Source organism: Sycon ciliatum, chromosome 1, assembly GCF_964019385.1.
Source record: "Sycon ciliatum chromosome 1, ocSycCili1.1, whole genome shotgun sequence".
Taxonomy (NCBI): domain Eukaryota; kingdom Metazoa; phylum Porifera; class Calcarea; order Leucosolenida; family Sycettidae; genus Sycon; species Sycon ciliatum.
The window spans coordinates 79,373,495-79,399,350 of NC_088643.1; the positions used below are offsets into that span (position 1 = coordinate 79,373,495).

The 25,856-nt window shown below is 47.0% G+C and overlaps 4 protein-coding genes across 5 annotated transcripts in view; 2 read left to right on the plus strand and 2 right to left on the minus strand.

The window, feature by feature from the left end:
* Positions 1-135: 135 nt before the first annotated feature.
* On the plus strand, positions 136-9,978 carry LOC135805700 (NADP-dependent malic enzyme-like). Its single transcript, XM_065319786.1, has 12 exons — positions 136-465; positions 2,206-2,489; positions 3,934-4,009; positions 4,153-4,314; positions 5,305-5,408; positions 5,739-5,848; positions 6,083-6,180; positions 6,616-6,729; positions 7,584-7,698; positions 7,832-7,974; positions 8,410-8,580; positions 9,044-9,978. Exons 1-12 carry the CDS (start codon positions 313-315, stop codon positions 9,287-9,289), a joined length of 1,776 nt encoding a protein of 591 aa, XP_065175858.1. The 5' UTR covers positions 136-312; the 3' UTR covers positions 9,290-9,978.
* A 294-nt stretch (positions 9,979-10,272) lies between these two features.
* LOC135805703 (uncharacterized) lies at positions 10,273-13,963 on the minus strand. The gene is made up of 4 exons (XM_065319790.1): positions 13,174-13,963; positions 12,336-12,584; positions 11,605-11,727; positions 10,273-11,176 (listed from the first exon to the last, which is right to left on the minus strand). Exons 1-4 carry the CDS (start codon positions 13,456-13,458, stop codon positions 10,421-10,423), a joined length of 1,413 nt encoding a protein of 470 aa, XP_065175862.1. The 5' UTR covers positions 13,459-13,963; the 3' UTR covers positions 10,273-10,420.
* A 245-nt stretch (positions 13,964-14,208) lies between these two features.
* On the plus strand, positions 14,209-17,256 carry LOC135805704 (aldo-keto reductase family 1 member A1-like). Its single transcript, XM_065319791.1, has 4 exons — positions 14,209-14,877; positions 15,246-15,557; positions 16,018-16,104; positions 17,016-17,256. Exons 1-4 carry the CDS (start codon positions 14,338-14,340, stop codon positions 17,082-17,084), a joined length of 1,008 nt encoding a protein of 335 aa, XP_065175863.1. The 5' UTR covers positions 14,209-14,337; the 3' UTR covers positions 17,085-17,256.
* An 800-nt stretch (positions 17,257-18,056) lies between these two features.
* The window catches only part of LOC135805702 (dynein axonemal heavy chain 2-like), a 78,054-nt gene continuing 70,254 nt past the window's right edge, over positions 18,057-25,856 (minus strand). For both annotated transcript variants that reach the window (XM_065319788.1, XM_065319789.1), the window contains 8 exons: positions 25,748-25,839; positions 25,077-25,149; positions 21,280-21,396; positions 20,663-20,812; positions 20,213-20,389; positions 19,902-19,976; positions 19,326-19,476; positions 18,057-19,201 (listed from right to left, as the gene is read on the minus strand). In XM_065319788.1, coding sequence (XP_065175860.1) covers positions 19,047-19,201; positions 19,326-19,476; positions 19,902-19,976; positions 20,213-20,389; positions 20,663-20,812; positions 21,280-21,396; positions 25,077-25,149; positions 25,748-25,839 — 990 coding nt within the window. In that variant the 3' untranslated portion in view covers positions 18,057-19,046. The remainder of the gene's footprint in view (positions 19,202-19,325; positions 19,477-19,901; positions 19,977-20,212; positions 20,390-20,662; positions 20,813-21,279; positions 21,397-25,076; positions 25,150-25,747; positions 25,840-25,856) is intronic.

Genomic DNA, 25,856 nt, shown 5'->3' on the forward strand with positions numbered 1-25,856 from the left:
TAACACTAACAGTTGAGTTATTACATGCACGTGCGCACGTGATCATGCTCACAAGCACAGCATGCAGCATATCGCGACATGTCGACAGATCAACACGACAACACTCAACAGCATGGTACAGCTTCAGAGTGCAGGGTCGACCTGGGGCTGGTGTTTTGACTCTTGACTTGAGGAGCTCCGGCAGTTCTCGTTGTTGGAAGGAGATTCCTGTAGAAATTTTTAGTTTTTGCTCCTGTTGTGCTATTGCTTCGCTAGGAATAATTTTCTTTAGTTTAGTTGCTTGGGCGTTTATTCAGCAGGAGGGCGAAGAAAATGTCTGACCAAAACGGTGATTCTCCTTCGTTCCGTGTGCGAATGGCTCAACGATCGAATGCAATTGCTGGCTCCGCTGCAATGCACGGACAGAACCCCATGCAACATGGGTTGGTTGGGTTCAATATCCTCAGAAGGGCTCATTTCAATAAGGTAAATATGACTCAACGGAAGTTTCTCGTTCCACGAGTTCCGTAATTTAAAAATCAACATTCTGCATGAGAAGAGCTGCCCAGTACAATTGCCATGGTAGTGCAGTATCTTGGGTTCAATCATTCATGCTGCTGCGTGTGCATGTGCTATCAGCTTGCTGTTGTATCCTCCGGAGAAGAGGGGATGCTGGCTACACGCACATATGTGTTTAAGAGGGTATCGACATCAATAGCTTGCTTGTGCATACCAGCAGTACACTATCCCCAGAACATATGCATACATCATATGTATAACTCTAACGACAGCACTAGTAATATTCATTATTACTGTCGTGGACATGGAAATCCAGTCAATTGACCGGGGCCGGCGCCCCTCAGCGCTTACAGAACGTTGCATGCAGTGCACATGTATTGTTGGTCCAATGCGACCAGTGCATAAATCCATGGCTGCATGGCCAGTGTCCTTGGGCCGCTAGACGTGCGACCCGATTTCCATGTCCACGACAGTACATAGTAGTGGAGAATTAAAATATCGCCACTACGGGGCGGAGAAATAAAATATCTCCACTACACCTGTACATCGTACATGCACAGCAAAACCTCTCTTTACCGGACGCCCCTGGTACAATAGAATCTATCCTGATAATTAGGACAAGATTCCTCGTGATACAGGGAGGCATGTGCAACCCACGATATGCATGTGGAATTGATCAACATGATGTCATTTTTGGCTATGCGCTTCAACCAAATCAATATATCATGAGCAAGGTATATTCACACACATGCATACACACGCACACCCGCGCGTGCGTGCACTCATGCGTGCTCTTCTATGTACATGTGCATGGCTTGTGTACAATGACTACGTGCATGTACATGTCATGTAGATCAATCACAATGATATCATATGTGCAATGTGCTGTTGAAGACTTGAAGATGCATCACGCTTTCACATGATCGTACTCCTGCGCTGCATGCAGTCCACGCTGTGTACTAGGGTCCCGCGACCTGCAAAACGTGTCCGCACATGTGAAAGTTCATAGGGCACGGTACATCGCTAGCTCGTGACAGGTGAAAACTGGACTTGGTGCACGAAATCCGTTCCGCTTTCCACTTTCGACAGTATTCCGCTTGTTGCGGGGAGTTTTCTATGGCAGCATGTCCGGTAAACTCAGGTTGTACTGTAGCTGTCTTTCGTGCTCGTCGTAGTTCTGTGCTTTTCACAAGCTGTGTAGCAGTACTGCTGTGAGATCTCGCCCAGTTTGCGTTCAGACTAGCGTTCAGAACAGGGGTGAATCGGTGAATGCCGTTCACACTCCTGCTTAAGACAGCTCCCTGATATTCCTGTCAGCAGGATGCCGAAGCATGATCACAGCATCCTGCCTGCACCATCAACTACAGTAGTCATCGTATCCTGGTCGCAGTGAGGTATTGATCACATCAGTTGTGCCCAGCCTAGTTGAATGTGTGGTGCCACCGGGTGCAGTTTGTACAAACAAAGAGTGATAATAGCTCGTTTCCTGTTCTGGTTGGAGCCACACTAAACACACACGCACACACACACACACACACACACACACACACACACACACACACACACACACACACACACACACACACACACACACACACACACATGGCTGCCTGCCCGTGGTTGTACCAGCTTACAGTAAGCATAGTCCAATGATGGACCAGTCCTAGTTATTTATGTTTCAACTCTTGTACTGTTTTCCGTGCTCAGGGCTCCGCATTCAGCTTGCAAGAGCGACAGATGCTTTGCCTGCACGGTCTCTTGCCACCGCGTGTGATGGCGGAGGATGACCAAGCGGCACGCATCATGAACGGGTTGCGCAAGCGAAGCAGTGATTTGGACCGCTACACCGATCTCATGGACCTGCTCGGGCGTAACGAGAAGCTCTTCTACCGTGTCCTATGTGACCACATTCAGGAGCTGATGCCCATTGTGTACACTCCGACGGTTGGAAAGGCTTGTCAGGAATATGGAAACATTTTCCGCCAGCCCAAGTAAGTTTGGTTGTCAGGATGATTGGTGCACATGTGATTGTGATACTTCAACTGCTTGCTTGAGGGACAATTCAGAATGGGGAAATTTAGGATCTATGCTGTGTATTGTACTCTGTGTGACAGATAACATGCTTTTTGACATACAGTAAAACCTGTAACTAAAGACCACCGTGACTAGCGACCAGCCTGGTACTACCGACCACTTCACCAGGCACGGACGGTCTCACATTCAAAATTCACTGTGACTAGCGACTACCTGCTGAACGCGACCAGTGACCGCCTTTTCGTGTCCCAAAGACGATTTTTGACCCGTAACTAGCGACCGCAATGTAGGAAATCAAAATGTTGCTCGAAGCTCCTTCTTGAAATTTGATGATTTTCCGTGGTCCTGAAAGGAATCTTTCGATACCACAGCTGAAGAAATGAACGCAGGTCGTTTTGACTGTGGAGTCGGTGTGAACTGCACTACACCTGTCAGAATTTCAAGCTCTGTCAAGAATAGACATGATAGGAAACGTCTTGGAGAGCGCATCGAAAGCTCTCTCTTATCGATGTTTACTACTCGGAGGAGAAACGAAGACTGAGCGGCTCTGTCACCCCAGTCATACAGACGAATCAACGATGGCATAAAGGAATCCAAAAACAAAGCAGCACCGCAAGGTCCTGATGCTGAAGGGTCGCGTTCAAGCAATCGAGAAGTCGCAACAAGGACAGTCGGTACGATTGATCGCATGAACAAATTTGAAGCCCAGCGCAAAACGAAATTTCCACAGGGAACGTTTGACTCCTGGCTTCAGAAGTAGGAGCCGAATTTGATGTCCGCAAAAAATAATCTTCTCTCTCTCTCTCTCTGCCTCTCTCCATCTCCCCGTCTTTCTCTCCAAGTGTTGTTTGACCTGAAATAAGAATGGCATTGCGCAAGTCTTGGGGAATTGTATTAGCTGCATTTTGATATACATATCATATAATGGGATCCATATATGGTCGCGTGGTGCAAACCTCTAACTAAAGACCACCTGCTACTAAAGACCGCTTTTGCTGGCACCAAGGGGTGGTCGGTAGTCACAGGTTTTACTGTACATGTACATTGTAGTATTGTGCGTGCATGTTTAGACATTTGTATACGTAATTTGTAGAACTACATGGAAGCGTTTCCCATTTTTGAATGTAGTGTATGTGTGTGGACTGCGTTTAAAGATCTGGATATAGGAGAATTTGTTCCTTACTATTTGGGGTTGAATTACCAGGATCCCACCTGCAGTGCAATAGAAACCATCTAAGATTCAGGCAATGAGGTGAGATGGAAGGAATAAATTTCTGTACTGCATCATTGTTTGTAAATCCTCTCTCTCGTCTCCCTCCCCCTCTCTCTCTCTCTCTCTCTCTCTCTCTCTCTCTCTCTCTCTCTCTCTCTCTGTTGCTCTTCTTTGGTTGCCATGCACAGAGGTCTATTCATCACCATCCACGACCTTGGTCATGTTGAGTCTATTCTTGCTAACTGGCCAGAAAGAGACATCAAGGTACATGTCCATATCTAGCACTGACTCTACTTTCTAGACATCGTCACAATGTGCCGCTGGGTGGGAGGTCATTTGTGTTGAAATCTTCCCATCAGTTTCTTGTGTATTAAGTTGTTCTGTACTGTTGTCTTCACTTCTTGCAGGCCATTTGCTTCACAGATGGTGAGCGAATCCTTGGTCTTGGTGACCTGGGCTGTGATGGTATGGGTATCCCAGTGGGCAAGCTGGCCCTCTACACTGCCTGTGCTGGTATCAAGCCACATAACTTGCTTCCAGTCATCCTGGATGTCGGCACAGACAATGAGGTTGGTACATTGCTCTCTAGTACGAAGTACGTGACATGTCTTGCTAGTATGTGAACCATGTACAGTTGAGCTCAATGACATCTGTTCTTGTGAATAGGTGTTATGGTGAGGTTAGGGCTGGGTTCCATTTAGAAGTGAAGCAATTGTACCGAGTATTCGACTACTTGCTCTGTTTGAAGTTAAAATTAAATCATACTCTGAATAAATGCGAGTACTCGTCCATGCGTTGTACATACATTCACTGCAGAAGTCAACAGTTTCAAAGCAGCAAACAGTAGATATTGATGTGCACGCTGTATCGTGAACATTGCTACAGGAGTAGAGAGAACCCAAATCACCCATCCATCAATGTTGAGTTAAGAAGTACGTCTGATATTTTAAAAGTACGCTTTCCTGCTGTCCATGCGGGTACAGCTTAGGCCATGGTAAAAAATAAAGTTGATTCTCAGGTCATGAGCCTGTGGAAATCGGTGCGAGCGAGCGATTTTTTATTTTAATTCCCACAATTTTTTTATTTCCAAAGATAGGGTCACACATGTGTACGTCACAGGTTCATAATTAATTTATAATTATTTTATTATTCAGGCCAGGGAGTAGAAAAATACCGGTATTTTACTACTCCCGGATTCATGCCTTTCGCATTGCCCGTTTTCATGCACGCATATGCATGCATAGAAATAAAAAAAATCGTCGGTGCGCCACCAAAAATCGATGCGCGCGTACTTGAGAATCAAAGATATTTTTTACCATGGCCTTATCAGAGTTCTACTGTACACGTACTCGAATACTCGAATAAGTATTTGATCAGAGAAAATGAGAGCACTCGAGCTTGGGATCTCACTGCAAACGTTCACCCCTACGAAGTAGTTCTATTGCAGTGGGGTGAGGCAGAACCTCACCTTTTTTTCTGCTTGGGTCCTTGTCAACGCTTCCACTCACCACAGCTGCCGACCACTCGTGTTTTTTTGCTCTCTTTACGTCGTTCTTTAGGAATTGCTCCAGGATCAATTCTACATTGGTCTTCGGCAGAAGCGTGACCGCTCTGATCGTTATGATGCTCTCATTCGTGAGTTCATCGAGTCTGTTATGGACTGGTAAGGAACGGTGTGCGGGTGTGTGTGTGGAACTTTCAAGCTGTTCTACCATGTTGGTACAGTGTGTATGTTCTGCATCAAGTTTGCAAGAGTATTTCACTTGAGGATGCACCATTTTGCCTGCACTGATTCCCTCTGTCTCTCTTTTCTCTCTCTCTCTCTCTCTCTCTCTCTCTCTCTCTCTCTCTCTCTCTCTCTCTCTCTCTCTCTCTCTCTCTCTCTCTCTCTCTCTGCAACGTTGTGAAGGGCATAACTTACCAGTTTTTTCTTGCCCGACTCTGGCATTCATATACGAATTCTTCTTGTTTTTCTTTCTGTTTTCACACTTAGGTTTGGACCCACAACTCTGCTGCAGTTCGAAGACTTCGGCAATAGAAATGCATTCCGTCTGTTAAACGATTACCGCGATGTCTGCTGCACTTTCAACGATGACATTCAAGGTATGGGTGTACTTTCAGCGTTGTTTGTCAAGCTGTGTGTGTGCATGTGTGTGTGTGCATGTGGGTGGGTGTGTGGGTGCTTGCGTGCGCTTGTGTTTCATTGGCCAGCGCTGGGCATGGCAGGAGATGTGACGTATGTGAACATCGTTCAGACGGAGACACACCACCATGGAGTGGACCAATTGTACTTCAAGTCTTGTATAATTGCTTTCTTGTGCTTCTTTGCTGTCAAAGGTACCGCTAGCGTTGCACTTGCTGGTATCTGCGCATCGCTGAAGCTGACCAAGAAGACACTGGCTGACAATGTCTTCCTGTTCCAGGGTGCTGGAGAGGTACGTATACTCTATAGAAACTCATGTGAAGACTGGGCGTTATTACGCAATGCTTTGTCCTGGTCCCAATCTGGCATTGCTTTGCAAATTTACGTTTTATTTGCACATCACACACGGAATACGCTTCTGTCAGGAGGGACTTTCCCAATCAAGCTGGTTCAAAGTGTATGCGCACGATGTTAGTGGTTTCATGTAGTTTAAACTAATTTTTAGTGCATCGCTGCTTTCCTGGAGCTGGCCTTACGTAATTACTTGCATTTCGAAGACCCAGCTTTCTTTCACGAACATGCTACTTGTGCCTGTATTGTATTTGGCTAAATCTCATTCTGATCCTCTTTTCCGAAAACAAGTTCCGGGATATCAGCTGCAATCCAACTTTCGTGTTGTGTAACGTTCCTGTTGTTGCGTGGTGGTCTGTTGTTTCATGTTGTTCAGGCTGCTATTGGTATTGCCATGTTGATTGTGGCCGCACTGAAGCAAGAAGGTGTCAACGAGGAAGATGCGAGAAAGCGCATCTGGCTTGTGGACTCAAGAGGATTAGTTGTCAAGGTAAGAATGTCAATGCCGGTGATGAACTTGAAATCATCTCGCCGCTGCCGTCATTGTCTTGCGTGATGCAGAGTAGACCTTTGAGGCAATTTGAAAGTTATTAGACACCCTTAGCAAACAACGTTATGTTGTAACGGTAATACCGTAAGGGGGAAAATATCGTGATTTGGACTCGACCTTTAGCAAGATGCACGCTATTTTTAGTACGCTGTTGCCACGAGAACAGATTTTACTTCGCGCGGTACAACTAAATTTTATGTCACCGTATACGCGATACAAGGTGAAATGCGTACGGACTATGCAATATTTGGCCGAAAAACGTACCGTTGATCACAACGATAAATCAGCCCCCATAACGTTTTTACGCTGCAGCTTCAACGCTATTTGGGTGATCAAGGTACGAGTACCGTAAAAAAAATAAGCGTTACCGTTGTTTGCTAAGGGTGTCTATTGCCTGCAATCTTGGTACCGTATTTCCCCGTAAGTTAGTACGTACTAACTTTCGAACTTAGCAGCCACATGAGTACTAACTTTCGGGGGTGGTACTACCTTTCGGGGAGTACTTTTTTTATCGGGGGTAAATGACCCGCAATGGGAAGCCTGCGCAACTCTAGTGTCCGTGCATATGATGTATGTACTGTACGGTGTCTGTACATGTAGGACGGGTACGAACTTACTATCTTTCGGGGGGAACTGTCTTTCGGGGTGATAACCTCGGCAGTGGAAAGTGTATTTTTTAAAGGGGGGATACTAAGTCATTGGGGAGAACTTACTTACGGGGAAATACGGTATATCAGTGATATAATAAGAACAACACTTCTTTGCCTCTTTGTTATTCCCATTTCGTGTTTCAGAACCGTGCAAAGGGTGGAATTGAGGGAACTCACAAAGTTCCTTTTGCTCATGAGCATGCGTATATTGAGACCCTTCAGGAGGCTGTGGAAGTATTGAAGCCAACGTGTATTGTCGGTGAGTAAATGCTTGCTTCGCTTAAACCTGATCCCGTTCTTTGCTTAATTTTTGTACTTTTGGTCTGATCAACTATTAATTCCACCTTATATAAAGGCTGTTGCTGTATGTTGATGTTCTTTCACAATCGCAGGTGTAGCAGCTGTGCCCCGTGCATTCACAAAGGAGATCTGTGAAACAATGGCCAAGAACCACGAGCGACCCATCATCTTTGCGCTCAGCAACCCCACCAGCAAAGCCGAATGCACTGCAGAGGAAGCTTACAGCTGGACCCAGGTTTGTCCATTCACGTTCTTTTCTTCCTTTTTTTAAATTGCATCCCCCCCCCCCCAACACACTTTACAAGTAACCGATGCAATGCAGTGTGTCCAAAGTACACTTCCCGGTAATACCTGTAGGTATGTATGCCATTGATCCTGGGGTGGCAATGTCCCTATGAATGCATAAAAGCCATTGTGACTGGGCCGTAAGCCATGAAATGTTGTGATGTTTTCATGCTTGAAAGGATATGACTTGTCATGACCACTGTGTCTTAGTGCAGTACGCATGCTTCCTTCAAGCCTGATTCTGCACTCGAAAAAGGCACTTGTGTAACCCCTTTATTAATAGTGAATGAAAGCTCTTGAAATAGTGTTTATAGCTATGTTGTTGGTGCTGGTGTTCATTGTGCTTCTGCTGTTGTGTTGTGGCAATGTGCTTGGAATACGTCAGGGCCGATGTGTATACGCATCAGGCAGTCCGTTCAAGGATGTCGAGTATGAAGGCAAGCGCTTCGTCCCCGGCCAGGGTAACAACTGTTACATCTTCCCTGGCGTGGCACTCGGTATCATTGCCTGCCAGGCCAGGCACGTCACAGATGAATGCTTCCTGGTCGCCGCACAGGTAGGGTATGCTGTGATCTTGTCGCACGCTAGATTGGTGGGCTTGCTCTCTCTCTCTCTCTCTCTCTCTCTCTCTCTCTCTCTCTCTCTCTCTCTCTCTCTCTCTCTCTCTCTCTCTCTCTCTCTCTCTCTCTCTCTCTCTCTCTGTTGTTCTTCTTTGGTTGCCATGCACAGAGGTCTGCTCATCACCATCCACGACCTTGGTCATGTTGAGTCTATTCTTGAATAGATAGGGTTAATACAATCCCATAATCCTATGTTCAATGCATTGTGTAGTTGAGACTGTGTACAGGAGATCTAGTGTGCAGCTACCCTTTGATATCAGTGTGCATACTGGCGTTGTACTGCTGCTGTAGTGCATACTAATTATGAATATGTATGGGTACTATGCTGTAGCCAAATAAGCGTTTACTCCACGATTAGATTCTACTAATCCTTCATTGCATTGGCTTTACTGTGTGCAGTCCCTTGCAGCCCTAGTCGAGGAGTGCGACCTGACGCTAGGACGCGTCTATCCATGCCTGGACAAGATCCGCGAGGTCTCGACGCAAATCGCCATTGATGTTGCCCGACTCTGCTACAAGAACAAGTTGGCGTCGGCTTTGCCCGAGCCTGATGACCTGTCCAGCTTCATCCGCAGTCATCAGTACACGACCGACTATGAGAACTTTGTTCCCGACGTTTACTCATGGCCAAATGGCAAGCTTTAAGTGCTTCCGTCACAGACCCCTTTCTTTCTGTATATAGGCAGTGTGTACTTTTGAATAGCTGTGTTTGATTTTCATAGCCGTTGTTACTTTTTCAATTTGGCACAGACTTTGTGCCTTTTAGGCAAGCCTTTTGCATTCTTTTGCTAGCTCTTTTCCTATATTTTTCCGTCAGTATTTGCATTATCCACAACATTGCCAACAGTTGGTGAGAGTGCTTTATTACTTGTGATTCTTACTCTTTTTTTATGATTCTTCTCTGCTGGCTTAATATCGGCTGGCAGTTCGTGATATCCTTTCTCTCATCTTTTGTGTCCCTTTTGGTCAGGCTCTGTTACCTGGACTGCAGGATCCTCTTCTTGTTGAAAAATGGTGCTAAGAATCTACTGGAGTTGGTATTGGATTAGTAATATACTATTAGATATAGTATAATTGGTTCAATCGTGCTAAGTACCATTCAGCGCATCCTTGGTGGCGTTGATAGACTGTCCTTTTTTTCTTTTTCTCCTGGCCTTGCAGTGTCTTCCGTTGTAGTAGTTTTTTTCTTCTCCTTCCTCTTTTTCTATCATTCTGATGTAGCGTTGGGTTTTGGTGAGCTGTGAAAACCCAGCCACCGCCCTTACACCGTACTATTGCAGTATCATTATTCCCATTCCACTACCATGAAAATTAATATTTATTGTATACTTCAATTGCCTGCCTGCATGTGTGTGTGTGGGGGGGGGGGGGGGGTGGCGGTGTTCCTACGGATGTCTGACTGGGTCGCATGTGAACTGTGAAGTTGGTTATTTAGTGTGCACATGATGTTTCATCCCACCCACCCTTCCAGGAAACTCCCCTGATAAATATCCATTTACTTTTGGAGGATCCTTCGAATAAAGTCTGAATGGATGATGGGTATTTTTATCTTGCTAGGTACATGCAGGTGGTGACCATAACATGCATAGCATGGGTTATGCTGCTAACAATCTTGATGCGAAGCAAGGTTGAAAGAACCTGAACCTGGATCGATGGCAGCCATGGTAATGATTTGGGCGCATTATTGTTCTGTACATGATTTTAAAGATTCAAAGACAAGGTCGCACGTGCAGATACCTTCAGCACAGTGAAAATAATAGTTAACCTTATGCACAGTCACTTTGAGAATTTCACCGATGCTCTCCACAAATCTCTAGACTTTCCGTAGTCCTTGACTTTGGGATGAAAGTAGACAAAGAATAAGTACGCCGACTCGCCGACCCGATCCAGATTATAACCTGGCTGCGTTGCATCCACTAAAGCTGGATACCACTGGCCACTGGTGCCATCGCTGTGGTGTGTGCTCCATGTCTGTATGCTGGTCACGTTCATGATGTAGAACGGATCACTCCACGTGATCAGATTGTCAGAAAGGGCGAAGCAGAAAGCCTGCGTCGGATGCGCTGGGTCTCTGTACCTTTCATGATTCGTGTGCGAGTGCATGTGTGCATGCTTACCAATGCCCTCTGGGACACATTGTGGTGTGGAGGGACTAGACAGGTCACAATGGCATGTGCCGACGAGCATAAACTTATTATAGAACGTGCTGAAATACAAGGAGAAGCGGAGGGAGTTGTCTCGTTGCGGTATGATATGGCAGATGTGTTGGTTCGGATCACCCCCGGACTTTTGCAGAGTGTACGGGTTGACCATCTTAGCATTGTAACCAGCACCATCCCAAGCATACCAAGAGGTAGGGTCTGACACGTTGTTGGTGCGAAACACGCACATTCCATCTGGTGCCGTCTCCTCCTTGCTAGTCTTGTTGCCGTACAGTGACTGTGAGCGCAATGCCATGAAGTAGAACATACCGTCGTTGGGATTGCGCACAATGCCGGTGTTCTGGGCCAGGCCTACCCGATGACCCATTCCCTGCACAGAACCAGCAGTGCATGTACATGTACAGTGGGTATTGCTCGTATCGCTGATGATCATGTCAAACTACTAGAACAGAACTCACATTAGCAGTGACTGACACACATACCCAGGAGAAAACACTCAGGAGTACATGTTTTGCATGTGTGCATGTGGGTGGCAACTGTTCATTGAAATGGGGAAACAGCGCATCACCTACAATTGCAGAACACTGCGACTTGTTGAAATTCGCTAACACGGGTACGTCACTCCAATAAAACCGATACACAACACTAAAATTGAATGTCAGCACTTCGGCTCACTATCTTCTCTTCAGCAGTGTATGGCATATTTCATTAAATGCTCCCGATTTATTGTTCACAATAACAAGCCAGCAACTCTGGATTTTGCAAGCTAAATCTCAACTACTTTTATAGCTCTCTCACCTGTGGGTATGTCTGTGGAAGTGCAGCAACAATACGCTCTTCAAGCGGATGCAGCTGGAAGGTCTTGCCTGCATCATAGCTGACAGCGCCAAGGAGAGTGCAATACCAGCAGTCATCCATGATCTGTGCATAGAAGCACACGGCACACTGTGAGACGCGCATGTGTGGTATTTAGTGCCAACACGCCCAGCTGGAAGAAAAACACTTGCATTGAATAATATTGCCCCGACTTTGACTTTTAAACTAAGCACTTCCACCACGCATGTGTACGTGAAGCTAACTTGTCAACAGCTAGAGCTTGATTCCATGCCACACATTGCTAGTGGCTGTTCAATGCTGAGTACTCGTGCTCCTCACACGACAGCTCCACACGTATCTTTTTTTGTGGTCATACACATGCATCAGAGATGGATGTAGATCTGCACCACATGATGTGCATGTACCATATTTTCCGGAGTATAAGCTGCACTTTGAACACTCAAAAAAGGGGGTGCAGCTCTATACTCCGATGATCAAATTGACGGTGATAAATAGGGTGGATGTCTGTGTTTCGTGGCAAAAAATGGGGTGCGGCTTATACTCCGGAAAATACGGTATTGTTATGAGTTCAACAAGTTTCTGCCATTTCTGATGGCTAACAAGTTTCTGCCATTTCTGATGGCTAACAGGTTTCTGCCATTTCTGATGGCTAACAAGTTTCTGCCATTTCTGATGGCTTATCAACAACTTACGTGAGTCGGGCACAGTCCGGAAACATTGTGTCGTTCACCGTGAAACTCATCGTGGACGATAGCATGGATAGTCTTCCCGTCTGCTGTGTAAACCGCCTGGATCCACAGCTGGTCATCGAACTGAGATGGATCTGCGTTGAAGCCACTGGTCATTAGTGGCTGGTGACAGTCACGCACCATGGTGGCGTTATCCGGATTCAACATTGTGCTGATTAGGCGATGGCTGGACAGTGAGTTGACTGCTATGATCTGGCGGCATTAGCACAATGGACAGGAGACTGAAACACAGTGAGATAGCTAGCCGTGTACGTGTGAGTTAAGTGCCAGGATTGGGATAAGAATGCCGGCGGGAGAAAATGGAAAGAGCTTGAGACGTACTGTGGATAGGATGAGAAAGAAGAGAACCCTTTGGCTTGGGCTTTGAGGGCGGCAGGAAGAGCTGCTTGAAGCTCTAGAGAGGGTGTTGTGTGTGTGTGTTGGGGGGGGGGGGGGGGGGGAGTGTTGTGTGTGTGTGTGTGTGTACTGTAAAAGCCATTATTCTAACGAGGCGCATATATAACAATTTCCCGAAATTGACTGGTTTACGTGTACCAAAGATAACGATTCTCACTTATTCTCAACGCTCAATAGGACAGTATATGTATCGATTTCTGTATAACGATTTCTATTTTAAAGACAGATTTCTCCTCGTTAACTGTTATATATATGGCTTTTACAGTATGTCTCTGTATGGGGGGGGGGGGGACACAATTCTCCACTCAGAAGTTTGGTTTGGTACCCATGGATGAGTTGGTAGCAATGACGTTCCAGTAAATCAGGGTGTGGACAGACCCAATACCTGTATATTCCCATCACGATCACGGAACGCTCTGGCGGACGTGTCTGGAAAGTCGTTTTCATTGCATGCTTGTGACGAATGGTTGAAGACGGTCTGAAACGGTCCGACCGTTACGCTGGGAGAGTTGCTACCGCTGCCCGGCCATGCTGCTCCCTTCCGGGTCCACACCGGCTCAGCCTCTCCTGGTCCATGCGATGCAGCTGCAATAGCGCGGTGCATCCCGGGTAGTACATGCAGGGTGCTGCAGACCAGGACCACCATCATCATCACTGAGCCTTCAGCCATATCGTCAAGTGACAGTGTAGTACCATTAGCAGATCTACTCTTGGCCAGGTAAAGTCCTTCTCAGCCAGTGGCAGTGTGTTACACGGAGACTAGAGTTGAGAGGTTAGGGCAAATGACTTACAAGTTCCCACAGAACTCGCTGACGGCCTGCTAGCTGCTCTCTCTCTCTTGCTGCACGTTTTAGTTTTCTTTAACCGCTATGATTCGATGATCCGAAACGATTTTGCCATGACTGCGAGTCGAATGACTGCGTAGGTTGGGGGACTGGACAATTCGTTGTTTCTCACTCATCAAGTCTTGATTATGACACATCACCCTAGCTGCGCTACGCTCCTTCTCTGACAAGTGGCAGTGGCAGTGACACATTTTACGAGTGTTCCAAACCAGGGATCGAGTTGTCTATACACAACTCCGGATCCGGAGCTCCCTGTTCCAAACGTACCGTCATCGACCACTCCGTCAGCTCGATCAAGCTGATTTGACCAAGCGCTTGCAAGCAGCTTGGTATTATTGCGCAGTCATTGTGACCGCTACCTCGAGTAGAGGGTGCAACTGCACACAGACTCAGTCGAGTCATGCATGGTCCATCCACGAGCAGGCGCTAGCGCCTGCTCGTGGATGGACCATGCATGACTCGACTGAGTCTGTGTGCAGTTGCACCCTCTACTCGAGGTAGCGGTCACAATGACTGCGCAATAATACCAAGCTCTATCGCTAGGCGGGTGTACGGGTACCCGGTACCCGGGTACGGGTGCGTTCAGTTCGACCTTGGCCTTGTGCAAGTAACGACACGTGGACAATCTGGCTTTTCAAGACTTGTTCCAAATTTTTCTTCTTTTTGTTATCTCTTCTACTTTCATTTCTCCACCAAATATCACCATGCCGTGGAAGCTTGAGCGAGGCGATGCCTTCAATGGCACCCATGCCACACTGCATACTGGTGCTAAGATCCCAATAGTTGGTCTTGGAACTTGGAAAAGCAAGCCAGGTGAGGTGGCGGCTGCAATTCGTGTGGGAGTCGAGGCTGGTGTTCGCCACATCGATTGTGCACAGATTTACGGTAACGAGAAGGAAATTGGAGAGGCTTTGAAGGGACTGTTTGACAGCGGAGTTGTGAAGCGCGAGGAGCTCTTTATTACCTCCAAATTGTGGAACACTTTTCATGCTGCTCAAGACGTCAGACCTGCACTTCAGAAAACCCTCAGTGATTTGCAGCTGGATTATTTGGATTTGTATTTGATCCACTGGCCACATGGTTTTGAGCGTGGAGAGGTTCTGTTCCCTCGCAATGAGGATGGTACTGTTCGCTATGCTGACACCCACTACATGGAATCGTGGGGTGAGATGGAGAAGGCTGTCAACGATGGCCTTGTTCGTCACATTGGCTTGTCCAATTTCAACTCACGTCAAATGAACGAGGTATATTGTAGATTGGTCACATGACAGACATGCACAAAGTTAACTGTGAAGTCCTATTGTAGAGATTATGTAACGTAACACATGGTATAAGTAGATCTACATCGGAAAAGAAATCACGAGTAGATGGTTATTTGTGCAGGCTTCACTCTGGAAACGACACATGTGAAATAATTGTTTGAAAACCGAGAAAAACAAACAACAGAAACAAAACAAAAAACAGTGTAGTAACGAAGAGTGGTGTGTCTTCACAGTTATTGGAAGAGCTACATGTACATGCCGTAAGGCACTAGACTGATACCGGTATAAATGTTGCGCACCAGCATTTCAGAAGTCAATTTTTGCTTTATCTGCCCCCCTCCCCTATATAGGTGTATGAGAAGGGAACAATCAAGCCAGCCGTGAACCAGTGCGAGTGTCACCCCTATCTCAACCAGGAACAGCTGTTGGCTGCTGCACGCAAACTGAACATTGTCTTCACCGCGTACAGTCCCCTCGGCTCTGGTGACCGTCCATGGGCCAAGCCCGAAGACCCAAAACTTTTGGACGATGCCAATCTGAAGGCTATTGCTGACAAGTACAGCAAGACGAGTGCACAGGTGTTGATCCGCTTCCAGCTGGAGAGAGGCGTTGCTGTCATTCCTAAGAGTGTCAACGCTGACCGCATTAGAGCCAACTTCAATGTGAGTCAGCAGGTTGTACTTGTTGATGACTAAGTGCACGGCTGTACTGTGTGCGTGCGTGTGTGTGTGGGGGGGGGGGGGGTGCAATCTGTGGGTGCACATCCAGTGCATTTGCAGATTTGCGTGCTTCTCTTGCGACGGGCGTGTGCATGGAAAGGAAGAAAGTCCTGGCATTTTGTATGCCGTGTGCATAGGTTCAGGTACAGCATGTGGGCGAATTTATGCCTACACTATATGGAAAGGAATGAAGGAACTCGGAGTATATCATTGTGCATGCTCATCTCTTCAGAGACTCTTTGTTATGTCCTTCAGTTCATGGGATTCTGGTTTCTTCTTCTTCTCCTCTCTCTCTCTCTCTCTCTCTCTCTCTCTCTCTCTCTCTCTCTCTCTCTCTATCTCTCTCTCTCTCTCTCTCTCTCTCTCTCTCTCTCTCTCTCTCTCTCTCTCGGCCGTTTTGTAGGTGTTTGACTTTGAGTTATCTGAGGAAGATATGGTTCAGCTTGCATCATTCAACCGCCCATGGCGTGCATGCGAACCCAAACTCAAGGTAAGACGAATTAGGTACAGTGGAACTGCTATCACAGGTTGTGTGGATGCAGCAAGACTTGAGTTGCGGGTGACGAATGATGACGTAAACAATGAATCCCCCCTCCGGTTTTCAGACTGACTTTAGGACGTTGGCGTACTGAGCTGAATGTGGGTACTAGTACTGTACTGTACTGTACTGTACTGTACAGTACTGTTGATTAGTTCCAGACTGTGACGTGAAGTGAGATGTACAGTGATGCAATCAAGTGGGAAAGGTCAGACTTACGAACTGGATTGTGCAGTGCACAGTTCCAGCCACTTGAGTCCCTTCATTGGCACGTGTTGCGTACAGCAGTATATGCATCAGTTCAACACCAAAGGTTGACGAGTATACTGAAGTCGCTTCACAGGTAGAACATCGACAAGGGCTGGTCAACAGTACTACTAGTATATGGTACAATGTCTATCTACTGTAAGACATGTATATATAACGAGGAAGCAAATCTAACGTTTTAACGGATGACATTTCTCCGTTATAATAAAATCCGTTGTGGCCGTACTGCTTCATATATGCTGTGTGTGGATATGGCAGAATACTGCAAGATCGTTAACATATCTTCTCGTTAACCTATGAATTTTGGACAATCGTTAAATTTGCGACTCGTTATAATAACATGTCTTACAGTATCTCCTGCTATATCCATGTTTGAGTTCTTGTCAAAGCCGTGCTTCTATTGTGTTGGCTGTAAGCCATCTCTGGTGATTCAACTCTGAGCAGAGAGTGGACATCATGCACCATTTCTGTTTGCTGGTGATAGTGGTGTTAGCCTCGCCCTGTGTGCACGTTTATCCTTGCGCTGTACTTGAACTGTGTGTGTGTGTGTGTGTGTGTATGTGTGTGTGTGTGTATGTGTGTGTGCACGTGTACAGCTGGCTGACGGATCTGAAATCCCACGTGATGCTGCTCATCCTCTCTACCCCTTCAACGACGCTTACTAAACCTTCGGTGACTGGATTCCCCTTTTCTTCAAACGTCTTCATGTCTGGGCTGCTGGTCTGTCCAGGCATATAGCCACACTTATAACAACCCCTGAATTTTCTACTCTATCATTCTATTCAAAAGAATCCTACCTTCTAGTCAAAACAGTATGTTGAAATTATTTAAAAAGTGGCCGCGGTGGTAGTGTGTGCTGAGTCCTAGGATATGCATGTACGCCTGGTTCATACTATGGTAATTTCTGCAAAACACCGCTGCATTGATGTGAGTTGTGCAGAATCATTATATTATGAACCTGGTACTAGTGGGTGTGTCGTAACCAGCGAGTCCTACCAGAACCATGTTTTGGTAGGACTCCCTGGTCGTAATGTACTATACTAGTATACTACTGTATAAAGGGGTAATAGCAAAAAGAGGTCGCTGAAATGCTCCTAAATTGTAGTGTGTTTGCAGGAATAGCTAAACAAAGTGCAGTACAACGCCCAGAGGGTCAGTGAACATAATTATTATGCTGAAGGCTGAAGGCACGCTTTGGTGTTCATTTGCCATGTTGTGGAGGGAGGGACAGAGCATGATGCATGAGCATGGACTTTTTAATTTCATGGACAAAGATGCTTCTTCAAGGTGTCAGGTGCACCTAAGTTCAGTGTACAAGGAGTTGTTGGTTTGGGCACGACAGGCCAGCTGTCAGTTCAGGTACCGATGGCCTAATATATCATCTTGGTTGCATACTGCGAAATCTGCACATGTACAGTTGCGCTCACTGAAATCCGACCCAAAGTGCAAAGCTGACGCCCTGGACCAGTTCCGATTTACATCATTGTATTCGTACATGTGTACGTCCAGCTGCATTCATTCAACTTCCAGGGCGTCAAGGGCCGTGGAAGCTGAGGGCGCCAGCTTTGCACGTTGGGTCGGATTTCAGTGAGCGCAACTGTAATTGCATACGCACAGCTAGAGTAGTACAGTGCAGATAAGTGTACACACATTCAATTTTAAAGCAAGCAGAATTGAGCGCATCAATTAATTGTTCATCCATTTTTCTCGCAGGACATAAAATACTTTTCCAAATGAAAAATAGAGCTAGAGATAATTTGACAATAGGTTTCACGGTACCTGAATACAGGTATGCATCTAAATAACTTCATGGAAATTCTACAGTTATATGAATTATCGGCACAAGCGAATTTCTAAATTTATAGGGCGCAGTTTGTGCAGAGAGACCAGGGCAGGTAAACTGATGCTTGACCAAGACAGCAACAACATGGCACCTCTACCACAACTTTTGGACATACAAGGAATGTGCAAAAATCAATAGTCAACGCATCATCTCTCATGGAAAACCGAGAAAGTCATGCGTACACAGTTCAAAGCCATGGAAGAAAAAAAAAAAACGTTAACAACGCAATATTGACGTGCCATGCAGGAAATGATTGAATATGAGACAAGTACAGTACAATGAGCAGAGCGGCGCAGGATCAAGTAACACCGGCGGCGGCGAAATGTCTTGCAGTGTAACAGTGCAGGATCAAGTCACACCGGCGGCGAAATGTCTTGCAGTGTAACAGTGCAGGATCAAGTCACACCGGCGGCGAAATGTCTTGCAGTGTAACAGTGCAGGATCAAGTCACACCGGCGGCGAAATGTCTTGCAGTGTAACAGTGCAGGATCAAGTCACACCGGCGGCGGCGAAATGTCTTGCAGTGTAACAGTGCAGGATCAAGTCACACCGGCGGCGAAATGTCTTGCAGTGTAACAGTGCAGGATCAAGTCACACCGGCGGCGGCGAAATGTCTTGCAGTGTAACAGTGCAGGATCAAGTCACACCGGCGGCGGCGAAATGTCTTGCAGTGTAACAGTGCAGGATCAAGTCACACCGGCGGCGGCGAAATGTCTTGCAGTGTAACAGTGCAGGATCAAGTCACACCGGCGGCGGCGAAATGTCTTGCAGTGTAACAGTGTACTTAGTAGTCCAGACTCATTAGCAACGCAGTGCCACGCTTGACCCAGTGCTCGGACGGGTGTTGCCCGGATTTCATCTCGACACCAACGATGAAGGATGGCCGGCCACTGGTCCCCGTACGGTTGGAATAGTAGTAGCATGGACAGAAGTACATTCCTGTAGAGAAAAGAGGACAGGAATAATTATGTAGCTAAGATCCGAGGCACGGAGAAACGGCTGAAAATACGCATATGCAAAGACAAAAAAGTTGGCGTGACAGCAGAATTCTACAATACTGTACCTTTGAGTGGTTTCTTTCTGGCTTCTATCGGGTTGAAGTGAATGGTCGGAACTGGGTTGACCAACATCATGGGATTCGCTTCAACCAAATGTGAGTTCCGCTTATCCCAGCCAGCTCCTTCCAAATACAAGCCTTTCACCCAGACACCATCCTGTAGCAACAACACAGTAGTGGACAATGCATACCTTATTTAAAACTGCTACCAGCACGTACCACTGCACACGATGCTGCTAAGAAAACATTTGTAGTGCAGAAAAACTTGACAGATCTCCGTGTGACCAGAAGCACTCGGGTGACTACAGGCATTTGATGGGCTATGGCTCTTGTGAGCAGTGACACTCACAATAATACAGCAGCAGCAGCAGCAGCAGCAGCAGCAGCAGCAGCAGCAGCAGCAGCACGGGCAGCAGTAGTGGCAGCGCGATAGCAACAGCGGCGACAGCAGCAGCAACAGTCACAGCAGCAGCAGAAGTAGTGTTGATGTACAGTGTAGCACAAAACAATAGAAGTACGTGTGTTAAAGAGCTGACCATATAGCAACCATCCCGTGTGCTATATGCTTGCATCTCACGTTACCTTGGGCGTCTCAACAATGTTGCTGTCATCCAGTGTGGATACATTGAATTCCCACTGCAGTGAGTCAACGGATACCTGTACCGAAGCAGAACATGTGCACGGAAACACCCAGCTAGATTCAGTCCACTGCTCGTAATCATTACAATCTCAAAGACCACAACACTATACAGGGGTTAGTGCTAAAACCTACACACATGCTGCCAGTTCACACACACATGCACCCCCACCTCATTACATCCACCGCACTTTACACAGCTGTGTGTACATGTGCTAGTAGAATGGTCTGATATACACATTACACACAGTCATACATTGTTCCTTCGAGCGCAAGTCTGGAGGATAGCGGTGAGGAATCCAGTCGGGAACGTGAAGCCAGACATCCAGAATATGATTGGCTGGTGGCCGGTCTCGGCCCACTTGGCAAACTGCTCCACGCGCGCCACTAGGTCTCGTGTCCACGATCCCAGTGGCTTGTGAGACGGGTATGCCTGTTGACCGGGAGTAAACACAGCAAAGCATGAACAGTATAGTGATCAAAACACACAGATGATGGACAGAGAGTTGATGCCGGGTATGCACACCAATGAATGTCACATGGAAGGTGAATCTTGGAGTGACTCCCATAGTGACATGATTGAAATCTTGGTTTTAGGCGCATAAAGAGGGGTAAGCATACAAGAGAAAAGCACAGGAGATGTGAATTGGCACAGCATACATGTAGGTATAATGGCAACTGGGGACTTGATACGGATAACGCATACCTTCTCCCAGAGTGGTGGCACCTTTCCTTCACTCATACAGATCAAGACTTGCTCTAAATCTGATGACATCACTACCAAGCCTTTGATTCCCTTCTGTAGATCCACCAATGACGTTCGGATCACATCCAGCAATGCATTGTAGCGCTGAATCTAAAATGCACACAAACAGTACAGTTCATGGTTCACCTATGAATTAGCCAGATTATTGCCCCAGTTTTAAAGAAAATAGGAGGCTGAACATTGGCAACCGTGTGATTTCCCAAACAGAAATCATCGACATATTTTTGCAAAGAACCCGTGGAATGACAAAATGCTGTTAGAAATACAAAGAGTCAATAGCCAACAGGAAATAGCTGAGTGTGATGTCCTTCTATGAGCCAGATTCGGTTGCCCAAGTCATAGAAAGTCCTTTTCAAAGATCCGGTTTTGACAGATCGGATACACATGTAATCGCTATTTGAAAACTTCCGAAGGGGTGTCCTTATATCCAATCTCCACTGTATACCCACATGGTCGGGCCCACAGCCTTCCAATATCTAAGAACCAAAACGTTGACCAAGTTCCTACTTGAAATGACAGAGAAAAAACCCAGAATACACTAGCCCATCGCACCGTACCTCTTGCAGCAATACGACATTGAGTGGAGCAGGGTCGTCGGCAAGGAGCTTGAGAGTTGCTTCATAATCGATGTTCTCTGGAATACGCTTAAGGACATCTGCTGCTAGGGAAAGGACCTGCATACGCAAAAGAAAGGACACCAATGAAGAGAGAGTACTATGACAGTACTTAGAAGTACCGCCAACATGCTTCCTCTTTCTCTCTCAAGCGCCATGCCTTGATTTACAGCCTGGTAAATGAAATCAGAAGGCCGAGTGTGTAGCGGTAGCTACTTAGAGTAGTTTCGCCTGACTGTTTATTGCAAAAGGGGGAACATTATCGGACACGGAAAAGCACAACCAACTGTAAGGAGAGCAGAAACGAAGAGGTGGTTCCAATCGGGAATCACTGAGTAAAGAAGACCGAGAGCGGAATGGACGGCGGTGCTGCGTGCACACAGCAGCGACCGGAAGCAGCGTGCCCAGTACGGGATGCCATGTATAGATGGAGCCCAAGGGCAGTGCACTCAGACATGAATACGCACGCGCACCCGAGTACTGCGTTCAGTGCATGCGGGGACTGTGCCATAGAAGGGGAAGGGTTAGTGATGCGCAGCCAGCAAGTCCAGCGATACATGAATGCATGAGTCAATGGTACAGCAGGCAGGCTGCGGTTCTTATACGAGTACACACGTTAGATCAATGCGAGTGAGTGTAGGGAGTAGGAAGGAGAAACCTGGAGACAGACATTGATATGCCTAGGGATAGAGTTCTGTCATGATGCTACTCATTACACTACATCTCCCCTAACGGAAAGAGTTGCAGGCCCAGACAATGCTATGCCCAGGGATAGAGTTCTGTCATGATGTTACTTATTACACCACATCTCCCCTAACGGAAAGAGTTGCAGGTCCATGTTCACATGGTCGAGATGAGCCGCTCCGGTGCGATGGCTGTGCGACTTGAACAGGTAGTGGAGGTGGCACTTGTGTTGGGCTCGGCGGCTGCAGGCATGCCGTTTTGGCTCGCCACAGGAGTTTCTCCACCGCTTGGTGGCTTTGGGCTGCGGCGGGAGTAGCCATGAGGTGTTGCAGTGAGCCGTTGCAGTAAGCTGTTGCAGTCAGCCGTTGCAGTAAGCCGTTGCAGTAAGCCGTTGCAGTGAGCCGTTGCAGTGGGCCGTTGCAGTGAGCCGTTGCAGTAAGCCGTTGCAGGTTGCAGTAAGCCGTTGCAGTAAGCCGTTGCAGTAAGCCGTTGCAGTGAGCCGTTGCAGTGAGCCGTTACAGTAAGCGGTTGCAGTGAGCTGTTGCAGTGAGCCGTTGCAGTGAGCTGTTGCAGTAAGCCGTTGCAGTAAGCTGTTGCAGTAAGCCGTTGCAGTGGGCCGTTGCAGTGAGCCGTTGCAGTAAGCCGTTGCAGGTTGCAGTAAGCCGTTGCAGTAAGCTGTTGCAGTGAGCCGTTGCAGTGAGCTGTTGCAGTAAGCTGTTGCAGTAAGCTGTTGCAGTAAGCCGTTGCAGTGGGCCGTTGCAGTGAGCCGTTGCAGTACGCCGTTGCAGTAAGCCGTTGCAGTAAGCCGTTGCAGTAAGCTGTTGCAGTGAGCCGTTGCAGTGGGCCGTTGCAGTGAGCCGTTGCAGTACGCCGTTGCAGTAAGCCGTTGCAGTAAGCCGTTGCAGTAAGCTGTTGCAGTGAGCCGTTGCAGTGAGCTGTTGGCTTGCAGTGGCGTGTCGTGAAGCGATCGCGGATGCGGCCATCGCGAGCGTCCTTGAAGTCGCCGTTGTCCGCGCCGCCGTAGAGACGATGCAGAAGTGACTCGTCCACGGTCTCGGATGGCGACTGTGTGTCGCGTTCGAACATCGTTCGTCCGTGGACGACGTTGGACACGGGCGTGACGTACGCCGAGAGTTTCGTCTCCACTTCCTGAGATTTATCGCGATCGCCGGCGTTGTCGAACGCGAGCCATCCTAGATCCTGAAGTTGCAGACCAGGTTCGTTGCGGATCAATGTTATTTTGTTATCCCTGATCCTGTTCACTGCGCCATGTAGCGGTGGCTACTTAGAGTAGTTTCGCCTGACTGTTTATTGCAAAAGGGGGAACATTATCGGACACGGAAAAGCACAACTAACTGTAAGGAGCGCAGAAACGAAGAGGTCCCTACACAGGAATCGCTGTGTAGAGAAGACCGAGAGCGGAATGGACGGCGGTGCTGCGTGCACACAGCAGCGACCGGAAGCAGCGTGCCCAGTACGGGATGCCATGTATAGATGGAGCCCAAGGGCAGTGCACTCAGACATGAATACGCACGCGCACCCGAGTACTGCGTTCAGTGCATGCGGGGACTGTGCCATAGAAGGGGAAGGGTTAGTGATGCGCAGCCAGCAAGTCCAGCGATACATGAATGCATGAGTCAATGGTACAGCAGGCAGGCTGCGGTTCTTATACGAGTACACACGTTAGATCAATGCGAGTGAGTGTAGGGAGTAGGAAGGAGAAACCTGGAGACAGACATTGATATGCCTAGGGATAGAGTTCTGTCATGATGCTACTCATTACACTACATCTCCCCTAACGGAAAGAGTTGCAGGCCCAGACAATGCTATGCCCAGGGATAGAGTTCTGTCATGATGTTACTTATTACACCACAGAGTGCAACTAAGGTTACAGGCTGTAAGAACCGGAGTGTACTAGGGTTACACAATACCCGACCCCAGCTCACTATTCGTGTGGATCTCACTGCCATCCGAAGGTGTTATTGTAATGGGTGCGGATTCGCTGCACAACGTACAAGTGTGTCCACAACATACCGTATATTCTCTATTATAAGCGCCGTGCTTATATATTTTCAACACCGCTTTTATTGGAGACCGCGCTTATATTGGAGACCGTGCTTATATTTTTTCAACCAATACATCCATAGAGAGCAAGAAGAAATACATGCTGGATATCATGCATGCAGCATTGATTTCCACCAAGACCGTGCTAATAATAGAGACTGTGCTTATAATGTTTCGAAAGGTGCTCACAGTGTGCTAGTATTAGAGACTGTGCTAGTAATGGAGACCTGTGCTTATAATAGAGAATATACGGTATGTGTCATATGACCTAGAGACAGGACTGATCGGCATTCGCCCCACCTCCAAGACATGACCATGAAATGCTCCAGGTGGCAGGGTGCTCTTGCGATACTTAATTGAGTTGGTTGCACTCGTATTATGATGGGGAACTAGTTGGCTAGCTAGTTAGTTGATAGGCGTACACCGCAGCAAGCTGTCCTTTCCTCCAACTAATATAGTTCACAGCGCAAACTCTGGAGACAGCTTGTTTGAAAAAGAACCTCCAAGGAACAAAAGATTAAGCCCGTGCAATGCGTGCATACATGGGTCCAATAGGCATACAGTATTATCTCTAATATAAGCACAGTCTCCAATAATAGCACGTCTCCAATAATAGAACACCTTGGGGCTGCATTCAAAAAATAAAGTGCTCAGTCTCCATTATAAGCACACTGTGTAAATTCATTATCTGTACCGGCAAAAAACCCCTGAAATGTGTGTGTCATACATGAATTTGGCATGGCAACATGCCTCTGAAATGAGGTTGAAATAATAATGGAACAGTCTCCAATAAAGGAACGTCTCCATTAATAGCACGGGGCGGAGGTACATTGAAAAAATAAAGGACCGTGCTTATATTAGAGATAATACAGTAGAGATAATACGGTATGTATTTAAACTATTTAAACCAAGCCTGGCATTGTGATCGAAGCTTATTCAAGGAAGAACTGCAAAAGAGACGAAAGGCATTCAGTGTGCAGTAGTCAACTTGCCTTGTCTTCCTGGCTCTCTCCATCTCCATCGGATACTTGCGGTCGCAGAGACAACAGTGTGCCCAAGAGATTCCTGTAGAGAAGGACGACCAAGAGCAACATCCCTACAATACATTCTGTCTGCATATTATAACCGTACACACGAAAGAAGACACATTGTCTCCACCGTCTTACATTGCTTGAATAAAGTACAGTGAAAACTGTCTAAGACGACCGCCGCTCAAGGGAATTCGAAAACGTGGTCTCAGTGACCAGGTGGTCTCCTTATCCAGGGTCATTTGACTGGAAATAGCATCCCTTGGTGCTTCTTTCAGTGGTCTTCTAGAACAGGTGGTCGCCTTATCCGAGTGGTCGCCTTGACAGGTTTTACTGTATACATAAATGTGGATTCAGCTTGGCGGCTTATTGATTGCGCTTATCACACTAAAGAAGCTGCAAAGAAAACAGGTTGGCACCAACAAGAGTTCATGATGTGTGAGAACCCACTATATCCAGCTTGCGCTAGTGAATCATTCCCTTCCATATCGATTTGAGGGACAGTTCGGCAACCGGTCGTCCTACAGTCTTCAGTCTTCATCCCTGCAACAAACAGAAATCGGTAGTGTCTGAATCTCCTTGATAACGCTGCCGACATGTTACACATACTGAAGACAATACCGTTCTGTACGCACCTTGTCTCAATGATCTGGCTGGCAATGTCTGCGTTGGGATGTTGGCCAAATGCCTCTGGATGGTCAACATTTGGCAAACCGTTGATGTAATCCTGAACGAGATCAAGGA